At 36.9% G+C, this 25,356-nt stretch overlaps 1 protein-coding gene across 2 annotated transcripts in view; it reads left to right on the plus strand.

Annotated features, from left to right (window-relative positions):
• sntg2.S (syntrophin, gamma 2 S homeolog) overlaps nt 1–25,356 on the plus strand; it is a 276,383-nt gene that overhangs the window by 220,160 nt on the left and 30,867 nt on the right. For both annotated transcript variants that reach the window (XM_041565024.1, XM_041565023.1), the window contains exon 14: nt 632–841. In XM_041565024.1, coding sequence (XP_041420958.1) covers nt 632–841 — 210 coding nt within the window. The remainder of the gene's footprint in view (nt 1–631; nt 842–25,356) is intronic.

A 25,356-nucleotide genomic window follows, 5' to 3' on the forward strand; every position in this document is an offset into this window, starting at 1 on the left:
TGATATCAGCTTTTATATTTTAAAGGGCAAAACGTATTATACAAAAACATTCATACTCTTTATTCTACAACAAACTAAGGGCTGTAGTTGAATTGCTCAGACTGAAACTATAGGACATTTCATGACTAGTTAACCCTAGACTTAAAAGGTGACAATCTGGGGACTGCAACTGGACATTTAGACCTAAAAAATCCAATTAATTTGGCCATTCATAAACAAAAAAAAATTTGAATGGTGAAGGGCCATAATCCCGCTTGTAGCAGTTTAGAAATAAAGATAAACTGGTGGCCACTGAGAATATATGGTTGTAAGGGCGGACTTGGTACCCAATTCAGCACTGAGGTCCACTGTACTCCTTCTTTGTCTTTGGTGACATTTTAAGGGAATATTTACCAAAAAGCTCCACATTATAAAGAAATTACACATTGAGGTGTTGTATGCAGCTCTTTGCATAGTTGCAGGGTAAGATCTTACTGGGTTTTTAAGAATTTCCATTTGTTCCACAGTACATTCTTCTCTACATTTTGACTGTGCTAGTAAGGACTATGCCACATTTCCCATATTCATATATGCTTAATTTATAGTCATTGCTATTCTCAATTACTGCGACTTAAAACCTCATTTCTTGTAGGTTTGGCCTGCTGATGAAATCTGGATTCAGGAAAATCTGTATTTAAATCATAATCAAAATGAAGAGCTTGAAGATCAAAGACCTTACTGCTTCAGCGTGCTAGTTGGGAATGGAAAAAGTCATTATTTTAGTGTAGAACTTGGTGTCGATTTACCAGTCTGGGAGAGGTCATTCCAAAAAGCAATTTTTATGGAAGTTCAACGAACTGGGGTGAGTAAAAATACAATGTTTTTTTTTAAGTGTATAAAGAAAAATATGCTATGCCACAAAGCAATCTTCCTGAGAATCTACAGTTAAAGTGTTCATGAAAAAAGTAAATTTTGGCTGCTTATTTTTATTTCTTTACTGAATTGGAAGACCAGGGAACCCGTGTAAAGGACTTAAATGATCACATTTTGAGATAGGTTAGACCAGACGGAAAATCCAATCTAGAAATTAGGGTGAGCAGTGCACATTACATTGAGTAATCCAGGTCCACAAATATATCTTTCTGTGCGATGCAGCCAAAACCACGAATAGCAGCAGACACCGGACACAAAATTAAGAGTGTTTGTAATTTTTTTTTCTTTTTTTAGGAATTTAGATCATGATATTTTCACGGTTATTAATGTCAACTTTGTGTATCATCTAGTCTCAGCATATGGTATCCTGCTATCACCTCTCGTCCCTCCCCCATTTCTATGGATTAACGTATCATAGACTTGGCATAGACCTAACAGTTCAACAAAACTGATATACCTAACCATTGTCCTCAACAGCAGAGCATGACTACTGGTCATATTATGACTTTAATGATGGTTCTAGTCTTATTTTTTATACAATCAAAAAATGCATTAACTATGCCATCTTTACATTGTGTAGTCAATTTCAAGTCTTTTAGAGGTTTAGTTGGTATATGGTATTGTATGTTAGGTATATGTTATTAAGCACTGAAAATGTCTACTATTTTTTTATAACATAGCAATAATAATAATGATAATAGACTGCAACTGTTTTGAACTGTAACTGTCCTGGGAAGTGTATGGGAGACAATTAATCTCATGATTTTATTTTTAGATGGAATAAAATTGTTATGGAAGGCCATGAGATCCAAGAATATTTCTAATAATAATTTGATTTCATCAACTGCATACACTTGTGAGTCTGCAATAAAATGACAAGATAGCTGGGTAATAACAAACTCTACTGGGGAAAGTCTCACTTGACTATTGTAAAAGAACTACATATATTATCCGAAAATAAATTCCTCTTATTTTTCTTCAGGATGATAATGGCCTAAATGATACAATGGAAACTTCCACCATTTTCTTTATATTTTCTAGAAGCAGACAGTTATAGATATTGTATACGTTTAAAGCAGTTTGCCAAAGAACTATAAAATTTAAGCACTTTATGCTGGAGGCTTTCATCTATCATTAGGCACTTCTGTCTCACTACAGGGTAACTTGTACATTTGTAAGCCCACACCACAGTGCAGTCTGCTTTCCTTCTTTGAAAATACACAATTCGTGGCAGATTTATCAAGGGTCGAATTTCGAGGGTTAAAAAACCCTCGAATTTGACCCTTGAAGTAAAATCCTTCAATTCGAATATCAAATTAGAAGGATTTTAGCGCAAAAGGTTCAATCAAATGATCGATTAAAAAAACGGTTCGAATGATTTTAAGCGATCGATCGAATGATTTTTATTAGCCCATAGGCTAACATTTCACTTCGGTAGCTTTAATGTGGCGAAGTATGAAGTCAAACTTTTTTTTAAAGAGACCGACTATTCGACCATCGAAGAACTAACGATTTTTACTTCTAATCTTTCAAATCATTCGATTCGATCAAATTTGAACGAATTTGACCAATTCGATGGTCGAAGTACCCAAAAAATTACTTAGAAATTTGAATATTTTTGCATTCGAATTATTCACTCGAGCTTAGTAATTCTGTCACATACTGAGACTAGAGACCCTACGAAAACAAAGAGATAACATTATCTGATCTGATGGTTTGATCAAATTCATGGGATATAAAAATAACTATTTGTTGATGAGTTTGTTTATTTATTATCCAAGAAGACACTATTTTTCTATCTTAGGCTGCAGTGACTGGTGCAAGTTAAGCTCATTAAAATAGCACACACTGTATAAAGCTCTACTCATCTGTACTAACAACATGCTTGAGTATGTACCTAATTTCAAGTCAAAAGGTGCATAAACTTTGGCACAAGGTGCTTGCCTTTAACAACTGTCTAGGCCAGGTGGTAAGTACCATGCTTCCTTTATGTGTTATGTCTATACGAAAGGAGCAAGCTACAATAAACCAGCAGTCAGGCACATAGAAGAGTACCAGATAATTAGATGTATTGATGTTTAGTGTTTGACTTAAAGCAAGCAATAGCAAAGTGAATTTGTTGTCAAAGAAAAGCTTATTGCAGTGCTCATGGTGGTATAGCTGTATGTCAACCAATTTCAGTGACTTTTTTGTGATGTTTAAATTCTAAATCACCAGTCTAACCTAAGCATGAAAGCATAGAATTTAAAGGGATACTGCCATGGGAAATTCTTTTTAAAATGAATCAGTTAATAGTGCTGCTCCAGCAGAATTCTGCACTGAAATCCATTTCTCAAAAGAGCAAACAGATTTTTTTATATTCAATTTTGAAATCTGACATGGGGCTAGACATATTGTCAATTTCCCAGCTGCCCCAAGTCATGTGACTTGTGCTCTGATAAAATTCAATCACTCTTTACTGCTGTACTGCAAGTTGGAGTGATATCACCCCCCCAGCAGCCAAACAAAAGAACAATGGGAAGCAAACCAGATAGCAGCTCCCTAACACAAGATAACAGCTGCCTGGTAGATCTAAGAACAATACTCAATAGTAAAAACCCATGTCCCACTGAGACACATTCAGTTACATTGAGAAGGAAAAACAGCAGCCTGCCAGAAAGCATTTCTCTCCTAAAGTGCAGGCACAAGTCACATGACTTGGGGCAGCTGGGAAATTGACAAAATGTCTAGCCCCATGTCAGATTTCAAAATTGAATATAAAAAAATCTGTTTGCTCTTTTGAGAAATGGATTTCAGTGCAGAATTCTGCTGGAGCAGCACTATTAACTGATTCATTTGGAAAAAACATGTTTTCTTATGACAGGATCCCTTTAAGAATACAACATTGTATTTGTATAAGCACTGCGTATCTTGTCGGCGCTATATAAATAAATGATGATGATAAGCATAAATGCATTCATCAATTATCGTTTTTAATTGTCTCCACATTGAAGATTGCATTTAGCAAACTGATCTTGAAAAACAGTAACTGGCCTAAATTCTCATCTTACATTATAACTAAATTGGGATTTCCACTTACTCATAAAATTCTTTTCTCAAATGGGGTAATGTGACAATAGGGGTATTTGGGGTAATATTTCCTATGGATAGTAACCCATACCACCAAACAGCAATTAGTATTTACTGGTCAGTTGGAGATTGAACAGTGAAAACAAACAGCCAGTTGGCTGTTATAGATTACTTTTACCAGGGCAAAGTGTCCTCCTGTTCCTTGCATATTTTTTTTTATTAATTCCATTATTATTCTTCTTTGTAAGCGATAAATAATGTCACTACTCATTTTATATACTGTATCAGTCCTCTCACTTGAATGTGGAAAGATGCATGTGTACTGCATGTACAACATACACATGTCATATAAACCATTTCAGTCTTCTACTGAATCACTTGGTGCTAATGTAGGTTCTGATCTGCCACATACCCAATAGTATGAATGTCTGAAACTCCTTATTGGAGCTTACAATTTTTCAGTCAAACAAGATAATAGTGAAGAGCATTCAAAATAGTAAGTAAAGAATAATTGCTGATACAGACCATAGTTTGGAAGATTATTGCCTGTGTTATTTCACTGTTTGTCCTAGAAATAAGGTTTGATCATAGGGTAGGAGCCCCAACCTCAGAGTGATCATTAAAAAAATATTGATTTAAGCAGCTGTATTTCCCTTTCAAACCTAGATTTCCTCAGCCTTCTTGCATTATTAATGTTTTTAAGAAAATTATTCACTATTGTTTTTTTCCTCCATCCCATCAATGTTCATGGACGGTTGTTATTGGGATTTGAATTTGTATCAGAAATACAATATGTAATTTTAGCTCTACATTTACGGTATATATCAATTCTTTCCTAACTTAATTCATGTTGCTGCAAAATTGACTTTTCTCTCTCATCTATAGAATCTAAAGAGCATTTTGATTGCTAGGCAGTTGTATTGGTTCTGAGACTATTAATTCCTATGCAAACTCTGGCATGTTTCAAGTCAGTGCCTTGATAAAAACCAGAATTGCATTGCGAGGACTCTATATGGTTGGAATGTAGCTTTGCCTGTTTCTGGATGAGGGTACTTAAGTATTTCTTCATTGTTCTTGGCTTTTAACGCAAAATGTGAAGAGTCTCACATACTCCTCTTACGTAAATCCACTCAACTTGCAAGTAGTGTTGATGCCGCTTGAGTGAACCTTTATTCTTTAGTGATGATAGTTGTTACTGTGTGCTACGTTTATGAACTAATTAAAAACAAATAATTTTTAACTTATTTTGATACAACATGTATGTTTGTACATGGTTTATTTTATAAGTCTATATTCTGAAAAGTAGATTTCATTTAAAGAAGCCTTTTAGTGTTTGGGTTGTTATCAAAGGGGCACACATGGAAGAGAAACATCCCCTTTCTTCCTTCTTAGTAGTAAGCCTACTTTCTGAGACTCAATCTGCTTTAAGCAGACCAGAGGCTTGCACAAGTATCTACATTGCACTTATGATCGAGGGAGATCAAGGAATACACATGCAGGGACAATGTACCCCTAAGATTTATCCAGGCTTTGAAGTCTGCATCTTATTGGCCTGTTTATGTAAGGGAATTCTAAGCATATTATGGAGAGGAAAGAGTGAGCTCTTCAGGTGAGGAGCTGCTACTGTTCACACAGACAAGTAGGGGTGATGCAGGAACAGGATTAAAGACAGGGTGTCATGAGAGAAGAATCTAGATCAGGTAGGATAGGGACAGACCAGGTGATGAACAAGACTAGCACAGAAAGGAGCAGGACGGGGTAGTATGAATAGTAAGATTCTGGAACAGGACTGTGTGCATGTAGTGTATGAATACTACTGGTTTAGGACTAACAACAAGACTTGGTACAGGGAACAAGAAGGGAACATTTTTAGAACAAGACTAAGCAGGAGGCCTCAGGTGTGCATCCACAACCCCCCCCCCCCCCATAGTTAAGCAGGAGGGAGAACAAGAGAAACAGGTCAGGGTGCATGACTAAAGCAAGAGCAGGAGCAGGACCCAGGAACAGAAGAACTAAGTACAAGCCTCAGTGCTCATGAATCAAGGTCAGTGCTTGTGAAATAAGGCCAGTGCTCAGTCACCGACTGTGAGAAGGGATGGGCTTTTATAGGGTAGAGTCAGCCCAACCAATAAGGTTGCTGAGGTGATGCAACAGATATAATGGATACCAGCACATACCACAACAACAAGCACAAGGTCCTGTATTCAAGTCTCAGCACCCTATAAAATGACAGTTTGCCAGAAAGATAGCATATCAGGATCTCTCAGTTGATATCAATTGGCTAGTTTTGAAATACCCAACAAACTATTAATTGTGGAACTCTTCCCTGTTTTTAATGTTTCCAAATTCTGTTTTGAAAAGGCTTCACTATTCTAATGGGATATTTACTGGTATGGAATCCGTTACCTGGAAACCTTTATCCAGAAAGTTGCAAATCACAGGAAGGCCATCTCCCATAGAATTCTTTTTAATCCTATAATTAAAATGTTCCTTTTTCCCTATAATATTAAAACAGTACCTTGTACTTCATCCTAGCTAAGATAATTAATTATTGTGGACAAAGCAATCAAAGCATTTTTATAATAATATGCTTATATAGTAGTAAGTGCCATTGGTAATCCTAATAGAAAATTGCCATTTTAAGAACTAAGGGCCGCCTCCTGAGATCCTAGGATTAATGGTGCACACAAACAAACCATACATGTTAGGTCACATGAGCCATTAGGACAAAGTTCTGACTTTTACTCCCAATTTGCATATGCAAATTAGGATTCGGATTCGATTCAAAAGAGCAAACAGATTTTTTTATATTCAATTTTGAAATCTGACATGGGTAGACATATTGTCAATTTTCCAGCTGCCCCAAGTCATGTGACTTGTGCTCTGATAAACTTCAATCACTCTTTACTGCTGTACTGCAAGTTGGAGTGATATCACCCCCCTCCCGTTTCCCCCCCCCAGCAGCCAAATAAAAGAACAATGGGAAGGTAACCAGATAACAGCTTCCTAACACAAGATAACAGCTGCCTGGTAGATCTAAGAACAACACTCTAAATAGTAAAAACCCATGTCTCACTGAGATACATTGAGAAGGAAAAACAGCAGCCTGCCAGAAATCATTTCTCTCCTAAAGTGTCTAGCCCCATATCAGATTTCAAAATTGAATATAAAAAAATCTGTTTGCTCTTTTGAGAAATGGATTTCAGTGCAGATTTCTGCTTGAGTAGCACTTTTAACTGATGCATTTTGAAAAAAAACATGTTTTCCGATGACAGGATCCCTTTAAGTATTCATTTTGGAAGTATACTTTCCCTTTAAATTATTTTTGTAGCATATTTAAAGTATAGATATTAAAATAACAGAAAGACCTGAACATTCTCGTTAACAGGTCCCATATGTGTACTTATTTTTTATAGATATTTTATTTTGAACTGAAATGTTAAATAACGACAGTAGCTCACTGTTTTGTTTCTAAATGAATAAGTATGTAGTGCTATAGTAAATTGAGTGCACTGTTCTCTATCTATGAGCTCCACGCCCAATACTGTGCTCCGGATGAGACCTTAAATCTTAGGGAGTAAGTCCTCACAAAAGGTGTGGAGGCAGCTTGTAGTGTAACTGTAATTTGATGCAGGGTGCATGAACATATTTATTGAGCAATAACAATCCTCAATGGAGTGTACATACAGAACAAGCAGGATCATACATCAACAGTAGATAGGCATATCCTCACAGCACCATTGGTCAGAAGCTGTACCCCACAGAGATGGGGACAATGTACACAACAGACACTTGGGGTACACCCATCTTTCAGCCTTTTCCCTAAGTGGAACCTGAGGGGAAACTCACATCCCTACCCTAAGTCTGTACACTTAGTCCCTACTTCTGGGCAATTAGTACTCGGGATCATAATCCCACTTACAACCTCGGAGTAGCCTCAAGCTGCTCAGATAAATAGCCTGTCTATCTATCACTCCTAGAGTGACCTCTTAAGGTGAGTAGCCTATCCTTACTAGACCTGACTTGTCTAGGTTCCACTCGAGCTCTGCCTGCCTGCTCAGGCTAGAGCCAGCACAAGATGGACCCTGAGCACATGGATACCAAAGACTTTATACTTAAGCACAGTGCCATCTACTGGTCACTATTGTGAACACCAAGGGGCACAGGAACAAGTCCCCTTTTTTAACTGTATTTTAGGACCCAGTTAGGCATCTATAACACTAGCGGACTGCCTGCTAAATAATACTGGGAGATTAATTTACCAGTCCCCTACAAGTATATTTAGTAATGTTACATTGGAGGGGTGCACGAAAAATACACAAAAGGGCTGAATGTTGAAACTCACTGTGTTTTGCTGCCTTTAGCAACAAATGGACAATATAGCTAGCGCCAGTACTGTTTGCGATCTAGACATTACACATTCCATCACATTTAAAGTAAGTTTCATAATGATCTATTTGTAATGTTGTGGCAAAATCTTCTGCCTCTCTTGAACTGGCAGAGATTTTAATACATGGTGGGATAATATGAAATGCAGTTGCATTTTGATAGACCCTGCTGAGCAGATGCGGCAAAACATTTACTCGGCTGTACTGTATACTCCATTAGGTTGTAATAAGAAGTTCTAGAGATGCATAGCATCTTTACATTTCTAAAATTATTCTTTAGATGTGTATGAAGATGGGCACCAGCTGTAATGAAGCCATCAATAGCTTTTTAGTTGTTCCAAGATGTTGTAATATATTAGTAGATTGTGCCGCTTCTGACTGACAATGAGCACTGTCCTTTTATCTACAAATATCTCCTGTTTAAAGAGAGGTTATTTTGCAGTTGACTGAAGTAGATGAAATGTATATGTGTGTATCTGTAATTGATTTATTAAAGAAGTTATGGGCTAAAGGTTCCATGTGTCACACAGTGATCTGAACTCCTTGGTCTCAGAATGTCAAGGACAGTTATGAAGCCTGGTGTTTTGAATGCAATTTCTTTGTATCTCCTATATTTTCTTTCTACGCCAAAACCCTGACAGATGCCAGAAGTTCCATTGCTAGCGATGCTTATTGTTATAGTGTGTGCGAATCTACTGATAAAACATATTTCACTCGCAGCTGTAATGAAAGGATTCTTGAGATTGCCGATGGAATGAAAGAACTTCTGATAAAGTAGCACAAATCTATCAGCATTTTAAGTCTACCTCTCTAGCTATATAAAATAAACTGTAATTGCAGCTCTTCTTGTCCATATTGTATGCTTATATATTATATATATTATATATTCTTCCTAGATGTTCATTTCATCTTTAATTCTCTTCTCACTAAATAGAATATTTTTTTTCTGTTAATGTATTTATGTTTTCCATACTTGGAGGCTCCTGCAGATAAAACGCTCTCTTGCCTGGTTGCACATCTGGTAAAAACTATACCTGTTTATTTGCAAGATCCCTTCTGATGTAGTTATAATTTTTTACATATGTTCAGCCTTTTAAACTATATTGACATCTTACCGAGATTTAATTTAACAGAAGCTGATCAATGATCTCATTATGGATTTGACTCTATCACCCAGGAAAGAGCCATCATTAAATTTTATTTCATACATTCAAGCGGCCTTTGGGGAAATTTGCTGCTGGTAATGGAATCAAATCCCATGTATCAGACCCTTGGATGATGCAGATAGTGATCTTATATTCCATTAAACATGACTGAGATCTTGCCGTTTCTTTAACTAGCCTGGCGTGTCCCGAGTCTGCCTTCAATTCCAACTGTTAATGAATAAATACATCATAAAATAAATGTAGCATCATCATCAATTAATCTCTCTGAATCTTCCATGACGTGTATAGAAGAGGAAACATTTCTGGACATAAGTGATATATTCTATCAATTACCTGTTTTATAAAATACAGTCATAACAAAGAAGCCAAAAACACCAGTGATTGGGGTGCAAATTGACATTAACCCTAGATATTCCAATAGACTATGTCATCTCTGAAATTGTAAAATTGCATATAGGAAAAGTATAGTAAAGGATGCAAAACCTAGTCACAGTGGTATAACTATAAAGGAAGTAGACCCAGTGGATGCTTTCTCTATGGCTTTAAAGACTAGAGGAGGGGCGGGAGGATGGACAGGTGGCCAAGAGAGAGGGAGCATAACCGGGCAGCCCAGATGGAGGAAAGATAGGCGGGAAGCTGAAAGGGAGGGTGGGCAGTCGAGAGGGAGAAAGGGAGGGTGGGCAGTCGAGAGGGAGAAAGGGAGGGTGGGCAGTCGAGAGGGAGGGAGGATGGGAGGGTTGTCCAACTGAGAGGCAGAGAGATTGGGCAGATGAGAGGGTGGCCCAGAGGGAGAGAGAGAGGGAGCAAGGGAGGAAAATGGGTGGGCAGCTAAGAGGGAGGAAGGGAGGGTGGGCGGTCGAGAGGGAGAAAGGGAGGGTGTGTGGTCGAGAGGGAGGATGGGAGGGTTGTCAACTGAGAGGCAGAGAGGTTGGGCAGGTGAGAGGGTGGCCAAGGGGGAGAGAGAGGGAGCAAGGGAAGGAGAATGGATGGGCAGCAAGAGGGAGGAAGGGAGGGCTGGGGCGAGTTGAGCCATAAGGTTGAAGTGCGCACCAGGTTTCTATGCTTTTTTGCTGGTGGCCAGATGTGGTATAGGTTAGGGTTGCCACCTTTATCTGGGGCTGGAAAATGATGATTTCAGAGGTGGGGCAGGGGCAGTGATGTTAGAAGTGGGACTGATGACATGGTGATCAGCTATTGCCTGATCGCCATGTCATTATTTTCAATATCTTTTTCAGATTATCTAATTTGGAAATCCAGACAGGAAGGTTTCACCAGGACAGCCCTTCCAAATACCGGGTGAAATCCAGACAGGTGGCAATACTAGTCTAGGTACACTGACGCCTAGGCATATCAGTTATACTGTTTGTAGGCATTTTATACAGTATGTGTTTTTTGAATTGTGAAGAGTATTGTGGAGGATACTGATTTTGGATATTAGAAGAGAAGAGCCGACTGTATGTAAAATATCTGTAATGAGTTTGCATGTTCTTTCGTGCTTGCATGAAGAACTACTGTAGTTTCTTTGCACATTCTAAATAGGAGATCAAATTAGGAGATCAACCCAAACAAGGGTTAGTAATGGAAGAGGGCTTACTTTACATGCCATTTGCTGCTGATATAATTTGTCGGTAAGCCACACAATATAACCAGGCACCCAAAGGTTTTACCCAATGCTGTTGTGATTGAACAATGAACAGAGACTCCAATACAATACAATTTGGCCTTAGGACCACCCAACTCAATCACTATTTCTGCAGCAACAGCCTGGACTGATTTTCGCTGATATCAGTGAGGCAGATAAAGTAATCCAAATCAGTAATAAAAATACTACAGCGAAAATTATTGAGTCTTACAGTATGATATAACCAGTAAAAACAAATAGATATAACTGCACATATGCATAACACAGGGAAGCCAACCACATCTCATCAAATGTTCAGTCCACTAGAAAGTGCTGTTTGCAAAGTTAATCAACCTTGGCACCTGTTATAACAACACGTTAACACATCCCCAACCTTCCCTTAGTGGTTATTCAACCGAGCCAATTGGCATGAATTTGAACTGAGGCATTGTGATATTAACAATAGGAGGCTGTGCAAGGTAACGCTTTATGGAGTCTAGGTAATTCACTGTATCCCTAATGAATGTATAGTATCCTGTTTGCTTGTCCTGTTTAGTGAAGATACATTTTAAAAAGTAACCCAGAGAATAAAGGTTAATCAAAAAAAAAAAAAAAAAAGGAGTGCAAGCTTTCAGAACAGTACAGGTCCTATCTGCAAGCAGATAATGGCTAATTGACTGTCTTACAGGGTGATATGTTAAAACAGCATCTCTCCTATTTCCTTTGGTGATGCTGCCTTTTTCCCTGCCTGAGCAAGTTTGTTATAATAAATACATATGTTGCCTTCCACTGATAACTGAGCCAACTTGTCAACAGGCGATGCAAACACTGAAAGTGTGAAATCTGAGCATGTGTTCAAGGGAGAAGGTGCTAAATAATCGGAGATGGGTTGCTGTCTCTGGCGATGCTCACATGGAGATGTGCAGAAGTTATAATTAAAAAAATATATATTTTTGTAGAATAAGTGGCACAAAATGCCATTCAATAACCCTCTGCTCTGCTTTTTATTTTCTATTTATGACTTTCATTCTTCTGTAATAGCAGCAAAGTTCATCCTTGCATAGGCACAGCCACAGCACTAACTATAAATATAAATAGGAAGCACACAGCACAAATAGTTTAAGGAAATGGGGTATGGGACCTGGGGTTTTCCCGATAACAGATCTTCCCGTTATTTGGATCCCCATAACATATCTGCTAAAAAAATAATTTAAACACTAAATAAACCCAATAGAATTGTTTTGCCTCTAATAAGGATTTCTTTTATTCTAGTGGGCGTCAAGTGGAAGGTACTGATTTATTATTACAGAGAAAAAGGAAATTATTTTAAATTTGAATTGTTTGTTTAAAACGGACTCTATGTGAGATGACCTTCCCATAATTTTGGCTTTCTAGATAATGGGATTCCGAATAACTGATCTCATACCTGTAATGAAAAAATAAAGATTCTGATTTTAGATTTTTCATTTACAAGGGTTTAATACAGGTATGGAATCCTTTGTCTAAAAGCTTGTTATCCAAAAAGCTCAGAATTACGGGAAGTCCGTCTTCCGTAGAAGAATAATCCAAATATTTTAAAATGATTTTTTCTGTAATAATAAAACAGTAGCTTGTACTTGATCCCAACTAAGATATAAGTAATCCTTATTGGAAGCAAAACCAGCCTTTTGGGTTTATTTAAATTACATAATTTTCATGGGCACTTAGGGGGTTATTTATTAAGCTACCAATTTTTTTAGTCAGCAAGAAAGGTGCGCTATTATTCTTATAACTTCTTTTAACCATAAACACTTAAAAAGGAAAGAAACTACACATAGAGTAGTACGTTCAACTCTTCTTTGAATTATCTCTGATGTTAGAACTACTCACAATCAGGATCATCAAACAAGAGTGTGCAGAATATTCTTTTCTAGCAGGATATATGCAGTGTTGGAACGTGCGATATTTCTAAAAGAAAAAGAGGCTGCAGATGGTGAAGGATCGTCGGAAATCCGGCTTAGAACCTGCGGGTCCTAAAAACTTACCAAACTGTAGCAAGACGAAAGCATTGGAAGGCTCACAGAGAGACCGCTCGATGCCGGCGTGTTTCCCCGGCGCTGTTAGACACCGGTCCCTTGAGTTCAATCAGCCTCGCTTACACAATGCGCGTCCTTAAACAGTGTCGTATCTTCCCTCACAGTCAGTCAGCTCTCCTCCGGTGCCGTGCAAAGGTTAAATAAGTAATTCAGAGGGGGTTAAATCTATAACAAACTTTTATTTCATTATTACAAAAGGCCCAACGCGTTTCATATCCTACGATACTTCCTCAGGGGCATCACACGTGTAACATCACGTCAGAGATTTTAAAGAGCAGGTCATTATTTCATTAGCCTAATTAGTAATTGGCTGCAAGATTTCGTTTCCAAATTTTACAATTTCGTTTAAAAATACATTGATTATAATAAATTACAATAAAAGAATTAATTTAAACACGCTTATAAAACATTATTAAGTTAAAAAACATTTCAAATCAATTTCTATGTTTAAACCTTTAGGAGCAAGTGTTTTAAGTTTATGTATCCAATATGTCTCTTCACGTGATATTATCTGTATAATATCGCTTCCTCGCCAGTGATTTTTCTTCTGTACTATGCCCATAAATTTTAAAAATTTTAGAAATATCGCACTTTCCAACACTGCATATATCCTGCTAGAAAAGAATATTCTGCACGCTCTTGTTTGATGATCCTGATTCTGAGTAGTTCTAACATCAGAGATAATTCAAAGAAGAGTTGAACGTACTACTCTATGTGTAGTTTCTTTCCTTTTTAGGTGTTTATGGTTAAAAGAAGTTATAAGAATAATAGCGCACCTTTCTTGCTGACTAATATTACCGATAGTGGGAGTGTGGATCCACTAATTTTTGGTGCTGCTTTCCCTGGAAAAATTACTAGTGCAACAGCGCAGCCTTCACCCAATTCTTCTATACCAATTTTTTTAGTTGGACTTTTAAATGGGGAAAATACAATTTTTTTTTAGAGAAAACAAAAACTAGATTTTATGGGGATTTTTTAAAGCCCGATGGTGATTGAAAAAAAGTACTCAGACCTGCCAAGAAAATGTTAAAGTCAATGGCAGATGTCCCGTTAACAATTGGAAAATTTTTTGATTTGTGATGGGTTTCCGAAAAAATGAAAAGCGTTCAGGCAACGTTATGAAAAAATCATGGGTTAGAGTGCAAAACCCCAAAAAACTGCAGGATTCTGTTGTTTTTACGATTTTATCGAGACTTTTTCCCCAGAAGCGTATGATAAATAACCCCTTTAAGGCATGAAGATCCAAATTACAAAAAGGTCCGTAATCCGAAAAGCCCCAGGTCCAGGGCATTCTGGGTGACAGGTCCCATACCTGTTTATACAGCCTTCCCTTTCAGACACTTAAAGCATCAGGTCATTCTTTGCCAGGTGTCAATGAAACATTTAACTTACCGCCAATGCAGTGAGGAGAGTGCACTTATAGCACATCAGCATTTTATCCCCACAGTGCAGTATTTTTCAGTATCACTGTCTATCTAGGAGCTGCCTCACTAGTTACCAGGGGCTGCAAAATGCTACTCCTGTAACTTTAGGAGCCGAATTTCCGGTCTTCAAACCAGAAATTAGGCTCTTCTAGCGCAGAAATCACAATTGCACTCCCTGCTGATTAAATCTGGTGAGCCTGCAACGAGACTTGCCATCATTACAAGGTAAAGAATACCCCTTAAAAATGTAGGTCTCTATAAAATATATTACATAAAACAGGTCATATATAAACCCTACTTCATGTAAATACACCGTTTTCATAATAAATGTTTTTTTAGTGCCGAAAATTCACAAAACTGTGAAAATTCAGCAAAATACATTGATCTGTGGGTGACAATTTTTTTGGAGATGCAACACATTTTTTCACCCACTAGAGTTTATTGGCATCATTTTCGCTGCAAAACTTGGCAAAAATATCACTCATCACTAGTATTTAGTAGTATGTGCCATAGGGTAAAGCTAAATAGAAAATTGCCATTTTAAGTAATAAGGGCAGCCCCCTGGCATTCTAGGATTCACAATGCACACAAACAAACCATATATCTCAGGCCATTTCTTTCTGTTACAGTTAGAGCTGCAGTATTTCTGGTCAGGTGATCTCTGAGGCAGCACACAGACCATCACAAAATGGCGGTTTAAGGGAAAATATGTAAATGTGGAATTTTTACTGATATCTATATTCCACTTTTGTAAGATTCTTTAATATGATACTTAATATGATATAAACTGTTGCTTAAATATTCCCTTTAATGGTGGCTGCTTTTCCCATGGCTGTTCGTTTAGGGCGGTGCACCAGAACCCCATGTCTATCTTAGAAATCACATGTATGCATAAGGAACAAGAATATGGCTGACTTGCAAGTGTCTAAGAAGTTCCAGCTATTAATAGCGCCTTCAGTTATATGTGTTTTCTCTGTCCTGCTGCATTTTATCTTTTCTGATAACATTAAAACTCCATCTGATGTTTCCCTTGCCAACAACAATCCCAAGAAGGAGCAACAATGCATCTTTAATTAGAGACTCCTCTTGAGCAGTATACCAGCTTCTAGCATGTGAAAGTAATGTGTGGGGAATAGTGGCTTTTGTTCTAACAAATTGAATATTACATTACAGGGTGGTGATGTTCTCACTGTGTGCCTGGGAGGGGGATAGAACATTTAAGGAATGGGGGGGGGGGTTATACTTTATGTTACAAGCTCCATTCTTGTGTCTTTAGCTCTATATAACCTGCTGTATTTATATATTCATATTCTATTTTATGTTACAGAGTTACGGTTGTTTATGCAAAGCTATAATATTTCATAATATTGATGAGTACAAACATCTCCTACCCTACTGTCAAATAATAAGAGGTCTTACAACAATATCCTATCAATTCCCTTCAGCACCCCTCAACTCCCAATGAGTTTGCCAAGATGTGTAGTTTGACAGCAGCTGTAAGGCCACAGGCTAGATATCTATGTTACACATTCTAGGAATAATGTTTTTTGTGCTGCATCTGCATTCCTAAACATACTGAAGGTACTGTAGGATCATCGAGTCTTGGCTTTATTAGAAGCAACTTGGCAGAACATTCCCTTAACTATGTGCTCTCTACTGGTATGAGTTGATTTATTATCAAAAAACAGCTGCTCCCAAGACGGCATGGCATTAACTTTTATTTGCTTCTTTTTCACCAGTTTCATAGTTTCTTGCCGAGTCTCTGTCTGCTATCACAGTTTCAAGAAAAAACAGAGTGAGCTTAGAAGAAGGCCTAGATGTTAGATGATCAGCATTTGATGTGGGATCTCACGATGCTTCAGTTCCCTGTAGCAATTCCTTTTGACCCTAGACAAGTCACGTCCCGGGCAGATTTACTAAAGGGCGAATTGTCGCCAGCAACCGCTTTGCACACTTTGCCAGATGCAAATCCGTTAACACTACGCTAATTCACTAAAATGTGGATTTTCATACTGGGTGCTGAACGCAGAAGACTTTTTGCTTTGAATTGAAAAACTTCACAAATTCAACCATTCAAAAATCGATTTGACGCTTCGCCACCTTAAACCTTCCGAATTGCTGTGTAGCCCATGGGGGACCTCCTAGAACCTCTCTGAGTCTTTGGTTAAGTTTTTAGAAGACAACGTTTTTTCTTCGCTTGAAAACGTCCGTTTCGATTGGGAAAATACTTTGACTATCGAAGTATCAAAATCGATGGTTGAATTTTGAAGTTTTTTAACTTCGAAAATTCGACCCTTAGTAAATGTGCCCCTTTGTGTCAGTATCACTTTAATGCATTTGGAGTGAGAAAAAATTGTTGTGTGTAAAAAAAAATTTTTTTACGATTATTGGCTTAAATGCGTTTTGCTAATTTTTTGGAGATAGGGACATATTTATTCATAACTGCTTATCATGGCTGCCTTCTTTAAACAAAATTGCTTTATAAATTAAACCCTACATCAAAAAAATAAATCATTTATGATTTATCATTTATGATTTATCATTTATGAATGTAAATAAAAAAAGAATGGGATGATCATGTAAAGCCTGTATTTAAATAAAAACAGTACAAAGACAAAATATCAAATGTTGAAAATTAGAAATATTATTGTTTTCTGAAAAAAAATATATGCTTGTGTTGAAATTGATGCCAGCAACATGTTTGAAAAAAGCTAGGACAGGGGCACGTTTCCCAATGTGTTGCATCACTTAGGGGAAAATGTAATAAAAGTTGCAAAGAGAAAAACAATTTGCACAAATAAGAATAGAAATCCAAATTTCACAATGTAATATTCTTCATTAGCCTGTCATTGCATTGTGAAATGTAATTGTGCATTACACACTTTACATTACACAAGTGCTTGAAGGCGTTATAATCTTGTATTGCTTTTCTGTAAGAAGTTTTATTACAAACACGGCACAATGGTGCAGACTATAAAATTTGCAATTTTTCTTCCACTGTCGTAAGTGGTCACTAAATAGTTTCCAGGTTCGCAAAAGCTTTATTGAATTTGTGCAAAAGAAAATGTGTTTGCGCAAAGGCATATATTTTCACATTGAGAATAGTTTTTGCATTACTGGCTTTTATGGCAATCCCCTGCAATTCTTTTAACAACACTGTCAATTTTTGGGAACCGAGGAGACCAATTGCTGTTGTTTTGAAAGTGCATTGTCCATTCATACCTGATATAAGATTTCAGCTGGGTCTCCGTTGTTGTATATATTGTTTTATAATGTACCAAATATTTTCAGTGGGTGACTGCAGGTAGGCCAGTTGTAATATGTGCAGAATGTGGTTTGGCTTTATATTGCTGATATAAGCAAGTCCTTCCATAAAAAAGACGTTATCTTATTGCAGCATATGTTACTCCGAAACCTGCATTTATTGTTCAGCATTAAAGATGTGGAAGCTTCCCATGCGAGATCCTGGCTTTAGAACTGTTCATTTTCTCAAGTCGGATGGTCGTTCTTCTCTTTAGCTAAGCATTGCACTGACAATAATTTCTTTTAAAATTTAAAATTAAATTTTCTTTTAAAATTTCACATTTTTATCTGTCAGACCACAGGACAGTTTCCCACTTTGTCTCAGCCTGCCTTAATGAGCTTGGGTCCAGATAAGGCAAAGTGTTTCTGGATCATGTTTATATGTGGTTTCTTCTTTGCACAGTAGAGTTTTAACTTGTATTTCCATCAGACACTGGTTTGGGAAGTATTTCTGAGCCCTTGCACTGGTGTACACTACAGAATTGTTTTTGTTTTCAATGCAGTGCCGTCTGTGGGCCTGAAGATCATGACCGTTTAATATTTGCTTTGGTCTTGTTGCTTCCAAACGGAAATTTCTCCATAATCCTTAGGGGGTTATTTATTAAAGTGCAATTTTTTTTTGGTCCAAGTTTAAAAGGGGGAAGAACACAATTTTTTCCCAGATGTCCTATTTACAGTTGGAAGATATCATGATCTGCTCTGGGTTTCATACAATAATCCAAAAAATGTTGTGGTTTTTGGGCGACATTCTGACAGATCTGAAGAAATCATACAATTCTGATTATTTTACGATTTTATTGGGTCTTTTCCCCGCATCAAATTCAATTTATTGCTACAGTGATACACGGGAGTTTGGTCGAAGTGGTTTTAAGCAAATAGTGAGACATTTTCAGATTTTACTAAATAACCCCCCTTGATGTTATTTAATACTGTAGATGATGAAATCCCCAAATTCTTTAAAATTTTACATTAAACTGTTCCAATATTTGCAAAGTTTCCCTGAGTGGGGTACACCTCTCGATCTTTACTCCTGAGAGAAAATAATAAAGTTTCTAAGTTTCGACATTTCATATATTGTCTTTGTACTATTTGCAAGTAATTACATTTAATAAAACATTGGGGTTAAGCATTACAATGGGCAAAGTTTAGCCAGTGTTCCATAACTTGCGAGAAGCCCTCTCTTCTGGGCCAGTTATATTGAATGACATACAGGGGCACATTTACCTAGGGTCGAATATCGAGGGTTAATTAACCCTCGATATTCAGCCGTCATAGTAAAATCCTTCAACTTCGAATATCGAAGTCGAAGGATTTTGCGCTATTCCTACGATCGAACGATCAAAGGAATAATCGTTCAGTCGAACGATTAAATCCTTCGAATCCTGATCGATGGATATTCCTTCGATCAGGAAATTGTTAGGAAGCCTATGGGGACCTTCCCTATAGGCTAACATTGGCCTCGGTAGGTTTTAGGTGGCAAACTAGGGGGTCGAAGAAATTTTTAAAGAGACAGTACTTCGACTATCGAATGGTTGAATAGTCGAACGATTTTTAGTTCGAATCGTTCGTTTCGAAGTCGAAGGTCGTAGTCGAGGGTCAAAGTAGCCCATTCGATGGTCGAAGTAGCTATATTCGACCATTCGAAATTCGAACTATTTTTCCTCTATTCCTTCACTCGAACTAAGTAAATGGGCCCCACAGAGTTGTACAGAAGTGCGGAATACTTTGTCCAGATCTTCTGTCCCGCCCACCCCACACTTATATTTTTTCTCAAAGACTTCTATTGCATCACACAACACTAGTGTTACACAATAAAGTATTAATTCTTGGGCTTTTATGTGGCGCTTCTCATATCTTTGTAAACTACAGTAAATTCTGCCCAGTAATGACATTCTAGAACAGCCTTTCTCAGCTATTTCTTTCAGATTGGCCTAAAAAACCTTAAAGTTACCCAAACCACTGTTTTTATTATAATTAGTGATGGGAGAATTTATTTGCAAGGTGCAAATTCGCTGCAAATTCCTGTGATTTGCCGCTGGCAAATAAATTTGTGAAACGGCTGCAAAAATTCGCCATCCAAAAAACGGACGCCGGCGTCAAAAACGAGACACCATTTTGGGAATTTCGCAGAAAATTTGCTCATTTTTCCGCGAAGCGAAATGCCCCAAATTCACCCATCACTAATTATAATGCTATAGAGACAGAACAGGGAAAAACTTTAGAAAGAGGTTCCAAAGTACCCTGTTATTTCACAGTTATCCTGACTGAAATCTGTTGGTCTCCTTCATTTATTTTAGCTTATCACGAGGCTTATCTGAGCCTAATTCTAGCGCCAGCAACAGCAGGAGCAACATTATATTACAATTGCTGTTTGTCACACAGAAGGTATTATGGTTACTTGTATATGTTTTATTTCCACATTGCAACCACAAATGGATACTCGACAGGGAATATGTTTTTTATGGTTATTTCCTCTGAGTGTTTGCGATTTTTGTATCAAATATAATTAGACTTCCAATTACAGTAGTTTAATAATCTGTCAGACTCTATCAAAGGAAGCAAATTTGAGCATTATATGTACAGGCTATATTAAAACATAAATATTATCAAGAACTGCCGAGTGACATAATAAAAATGACTTATGCCTATAATAAAGAAAATAGGTAATGAAAAACTATTGTATCTATTTATATACAGTAAGGCAGAATTAACTGTACTATAAATTGAATATTATGGACTCCTGAGGAGTCTGTAATAGTATTTTCAGGGCTTCTACACTCTGGTGCCATATTTTGTACTGTGCCATTAAAGGAGTTGTTCACATATGAGTTAACCTTTAGTATGATGTAGAGAGTGATATTCTGAGACAATTTGCAATTGGTTTTCATTTGTTATTATTTGAGTTTGCACTTTTAGCAATCTGGTCGCTGTCCAAATTACCCTAGCAACCATGCTTTGATTGAAGAGACTGGAATATGAATGGAAGAGGATCTGAATAGAAAGATGAGTAATCAAAAGTTGCAATAACAATTAATTTGTAGCCTTATAAAACATTAGGTTTTAAATGGGGCCAGTGCTCACTAGGCCTTTGTGGCCTCGCCACAAATCTGGGCCTGATTGTAATATTATTCCGTTGGTTTTGACTTTTGCTGCTGTTTTTTTTGATTGTGAACAAAATCTGGGTCTGCTCTACCATTTGCAGTGGACTCAGCATGGTTCCTTGTTATTGCTGGCATTCCATCTGTTATTGGCACAAGCTTCTTAAGTACTTGTCCTTTTTTATTTGAAAAAACAATTCTAAACTTTGTTGCAGCTATCATCAACTCTTAGTAGTCTGACCGGCAACAGTGTCAGGAATAGTGATGGGGGAATCTCTCCTGCTTTGCCGAAAAATTCGCAAAACAGTGAAATCGGAAAATTCAAGAAAAAATCATGAAATTAGGACGTTTTCCCCAAGGAAGAACCATCCCATAGGTTATTTACACAGTTTTAGTGCTCTGGTTTGAAACCCAGATTTAGAAATAGATCAAATTGCAGCTCATGTTCCAGATTTCCCATGTATTTATTGTAGTGTCTTTATTCCATAATGACATTTCATATTAGTACTTCCATGTAATCTGTAGATTCTATAACTTATGAAATTTAAAGGGTTAAAGAGAGGATCTTATATTCATAAAAATTTCAATTTACTTTTTACGTGTGAATTAACATAGAGCTTATCACATAATTTATAGTCGTGCTACACCATTGGGTTGTCAATGGGACAGTTTGAGAAGAAAAACATTTCTAGATTTCTAGTATTCTGCCAAAAAAAAATTCCATTAAGTTGATGACGAGATTTAAAGGGGACAAACAAAAATAAATCCCCCACCCAAAAAACAAAACAAATTAAAGTATTTGCTGACAGGCACCTACTGTATATCAGGAGAGGGGACTTTACCCCTCTGGAGGTCTGTAGAGCCATTTAAACCTTAGACACAGAATGAGTGATATGAAGAAAACTCTAGGGGGTTATTTACTAAACTCTAAATGCAAAAATCCTGAAAAATTTGTGATATTTTTTTATATAAAATTGGTCTTTTAAAAAAAATTTATTAAACCCCGAGGATGGAAAAGTCTGAATTCGAAAATCCAGCATCTCAGACCTGTCGAGGTTGCATATACAGTAAGTCAATGGGAGAAGTCTCAAAGATTTTTTAATGTGCACTGGGTACCCTGACGTTTTCGGGCAAAAAAGCATAAGAAATCTGAGGTTTCAGGTGAAAAATCCCCAAAAATTGTGAAAATCTGATTTTTTCTCTGTAAAGCAAATTTTTGGGAAAATGTAATAATAAATCAGCGTAAAAAACCTGAGCAGATTTGATCGGTTTGTAGTAGAAAATGTTGAGATATAATTGGACTTTGATAAATAACCCCCTAGTGTTTGGAAACACCATTTGATATATTGGGGCATATTTATCAAGGGTCGAATTTCGAATTTAAAAAACTTTGAAATTCGAATTCAAAAAGACCAACCAAAATTAAGTTGAAGGTTTTTTTTTGGTCGAATAGGTCCGTTTTTGATCGAATAGTTCTGTATTCGACCATATTCAAATCGTACAAATCAAAGTAATAGCGCATTCGATCGAATAAAACTTTGACTTTTCAGAGTCTACCAATTGACTCCAAATGGGTTGTAGGAGGTACCCCATAGGCTAAAACAGCAAGGATTTAGATGGCGAATGGTCGAAGTCGAATTTTTAAAGAGACAGTACATGATAAATTTTGATATTCGAATTTTCTAACTTTTTTAAATTCAAATAGAATTTGGACTATTCCCTATATGAAGTACACAAAAAATAAATCGAAATTCTAATTTTTTTAAATTTGAAAATTCACCTCGACCATTGATTAATCTGCCCCATAATATTTACACTTTCTGCACCACAGAGGTCAAAGAAACCTTATGAAAACACCTGTTAAATATCATAACACCAATAATAATGAAATATTTAAAAAATAATTTAAGTCTAATTAGTTTTTTTTAGGTGTACAGTTTAACATGTTACATTGATGAGGTTCAGTATGACAGCATTGTTCTTAAAAAATGCACTAAAATATTTTTTTGGGGAGTATAAAGCTTCTGATTACAGAAAGGCCGTCTCCCATAGACTCCATTTTATCCAAATAATCCAAATCTTTAAAAATGATTTCCTTTTTCTCTGCAATAATAACACGGTACCTTGTACTCGATCCAAACTAAGAAATAATTAATCCCAATTGGAAGCAAAACCAGCCTGTTGGGTTTATTTTATGTTTCCATGATTTTAGAGCACACTGAAGGTATGACAATCTTAATTACGGAAAGATCCTTTACCTGGAAAACCCCGGGGCTCGAGCATTCTGGATAACAGGTTCCATACCTGTATATTTATTAAACTGCACAAGATAAAATGAAATGTATTTAGATCTTTTTTTTAATATCCATTCCATTTCTCCACTAAATTTTGCATTATGGTAGGGCTTGTTTACTTGCTGAATTGGAACAAATTATTTCTGCATTAATCTGACTCGGTAGTGATGTTTAAAATTATGAGGATGGTAAACCTGCCCCATAGAATGTTTTCTATAGTTTTTGGCAAGAATGACATGAAATACCTCTAAAATCTGGTTTATATTTATTCATGGACAACAGTTTATTTTGAAGAACACAATTACTATGAGCTGCCAATGGCTTTTGCTATAATATAATAGGAGCAGACTAACAAGTGAACTTACACGCAGAATACCTTCAACAGTAAATCCATTGCTCACCTCATAGCTGTATTATATCTAATACTTAGATGTCTTGGCTATACATCAGTGGATAAATATATGTTTTCCTTTGGGCAACATAACAAATGCCATAAATATAAACTTTCTATAAAACTTTTTCTGCGGTTTAGTCTGATAATCAATAGCTGAAAGTGCATGTTTAATTATGCTGTAAATGTGCTTACAATGCAGGACGCTCAGCACTTTGTCAGCCATTAGTCACAGAACTGTAACAGTTTTATGAGCTCTTTTTGTACCAGGCTCCTTGATATTATACTTTATATTCATATTACTTGTCTTGTAAATCCCGAGCATCTGAATAACACTTAGAACAATTAGTATTCTTCCTAAAAACGCATTCTGCTTTTTAAAGAGCACAGTTCCAGACTTGTATTCAGAGCTATAAGAAGCTCCACATTAGTCTTATATTTGCAGAAAGTGTAGTCCAATCTAGTTCTAATAGGAAGACCAATGGGTTCATTTATGTCCACAAGTGCAGCAAGCAAAGTGCAATTTTGAGCGCAATATTTTCTGCCAGAATTTCAGGAAGTTATTTATCAAAATCCGAAATGTTCTCACTATTTTCTGAAAACCACTCGCACAGACTTTCCCTCCTATTTATCAATATATTTTCATGAAAATTTCTTGTGCTAGAAAAGTCTCGATAAAATTGTAAAAAAATCTGTATCGTACAAAATTTTCAGTTTGTCACCAAAAACTGACCTTTTCGGATTTGACACCTGAAACCTGCGACTTTTTCAAAACCAGCACAGATCAGGATATCTCCAAAATGTCAACGGGACATCTGCCATTGACTATGTGAACTTGCCAAGTCTGAATTGGAGTTTTTTGTCACTTTGAACACCATCAGTGTTTAATAAATCTCGAAAAAAAACGAGATTATTTTTTTCTACGAAAAAAATTGTGTTTTCCCCTTTAAAAGTCCGAAAAGAAAAAATCTGACTAATAGATAATCCTCTAAATGTAACTTTGATAGAGTTGCACTGCACTTGGTGCTACTGTGCCCGATTTGGCAAAATGAACTAAATTGGGCTCAGTTGCTGCAAATATTTTCAAAGTCTGTCGGGCTGAGCTGCGTTGAGTGCAACCATATGGAATTTTGAAGAATGCATTTTGATGCAAACACCTTTAGGGTAAGGCCACACGAGGAGATTCGGGGAGATTTTGCCGCCTGGCGACTAATCGCCTCGTCTTTTGAGCGACTATGGCCCGAACTGCCTTATCTTTTTTCCCCATAGGCTAGAATGAACAGTCGCCTGCGCTAATGCACACACGGCAATGAGTTTTCTATAGTCGCCTGAAGTTGCCTCACTGAGTCAAAAGACGAGGCGATTAGTCGCCAGGCGACAAAATCTCCCCGAATCTCCTCGTGTGGACTATCCCTAAATGAAAGCTCAATGGGGGGACGGGGAACTGTAAGTTGCCCACTGTGCTTGTAGTTGTAAATTAGCCCTAAAGACACATGCAGAGCCTACAGAAATCTTTATAAAAAATCTGCAATATTTTCCACCTAGCAGTTCCGAATTAATTAAACTAACCAATTTACTTGTATCAGTGAACATAAGTATACATTGTTTTCTATAT

Source organism: Xenopus laevis, chromosome 5S (assembly GCF_017654675.1).
Source record: "Xenopus laevis strain J_2021 chromosome 5S, Xenopus_laevis_v10.1, whole genome shotgun sequence".
In the NCBI taxonomy this organism is placed as follows: domain Eukaryota; kingdom Metazoa; phylum Chordata; class Amphibia; order Anura; family Pipidae; genus Xenopus; species Xenopus laevis.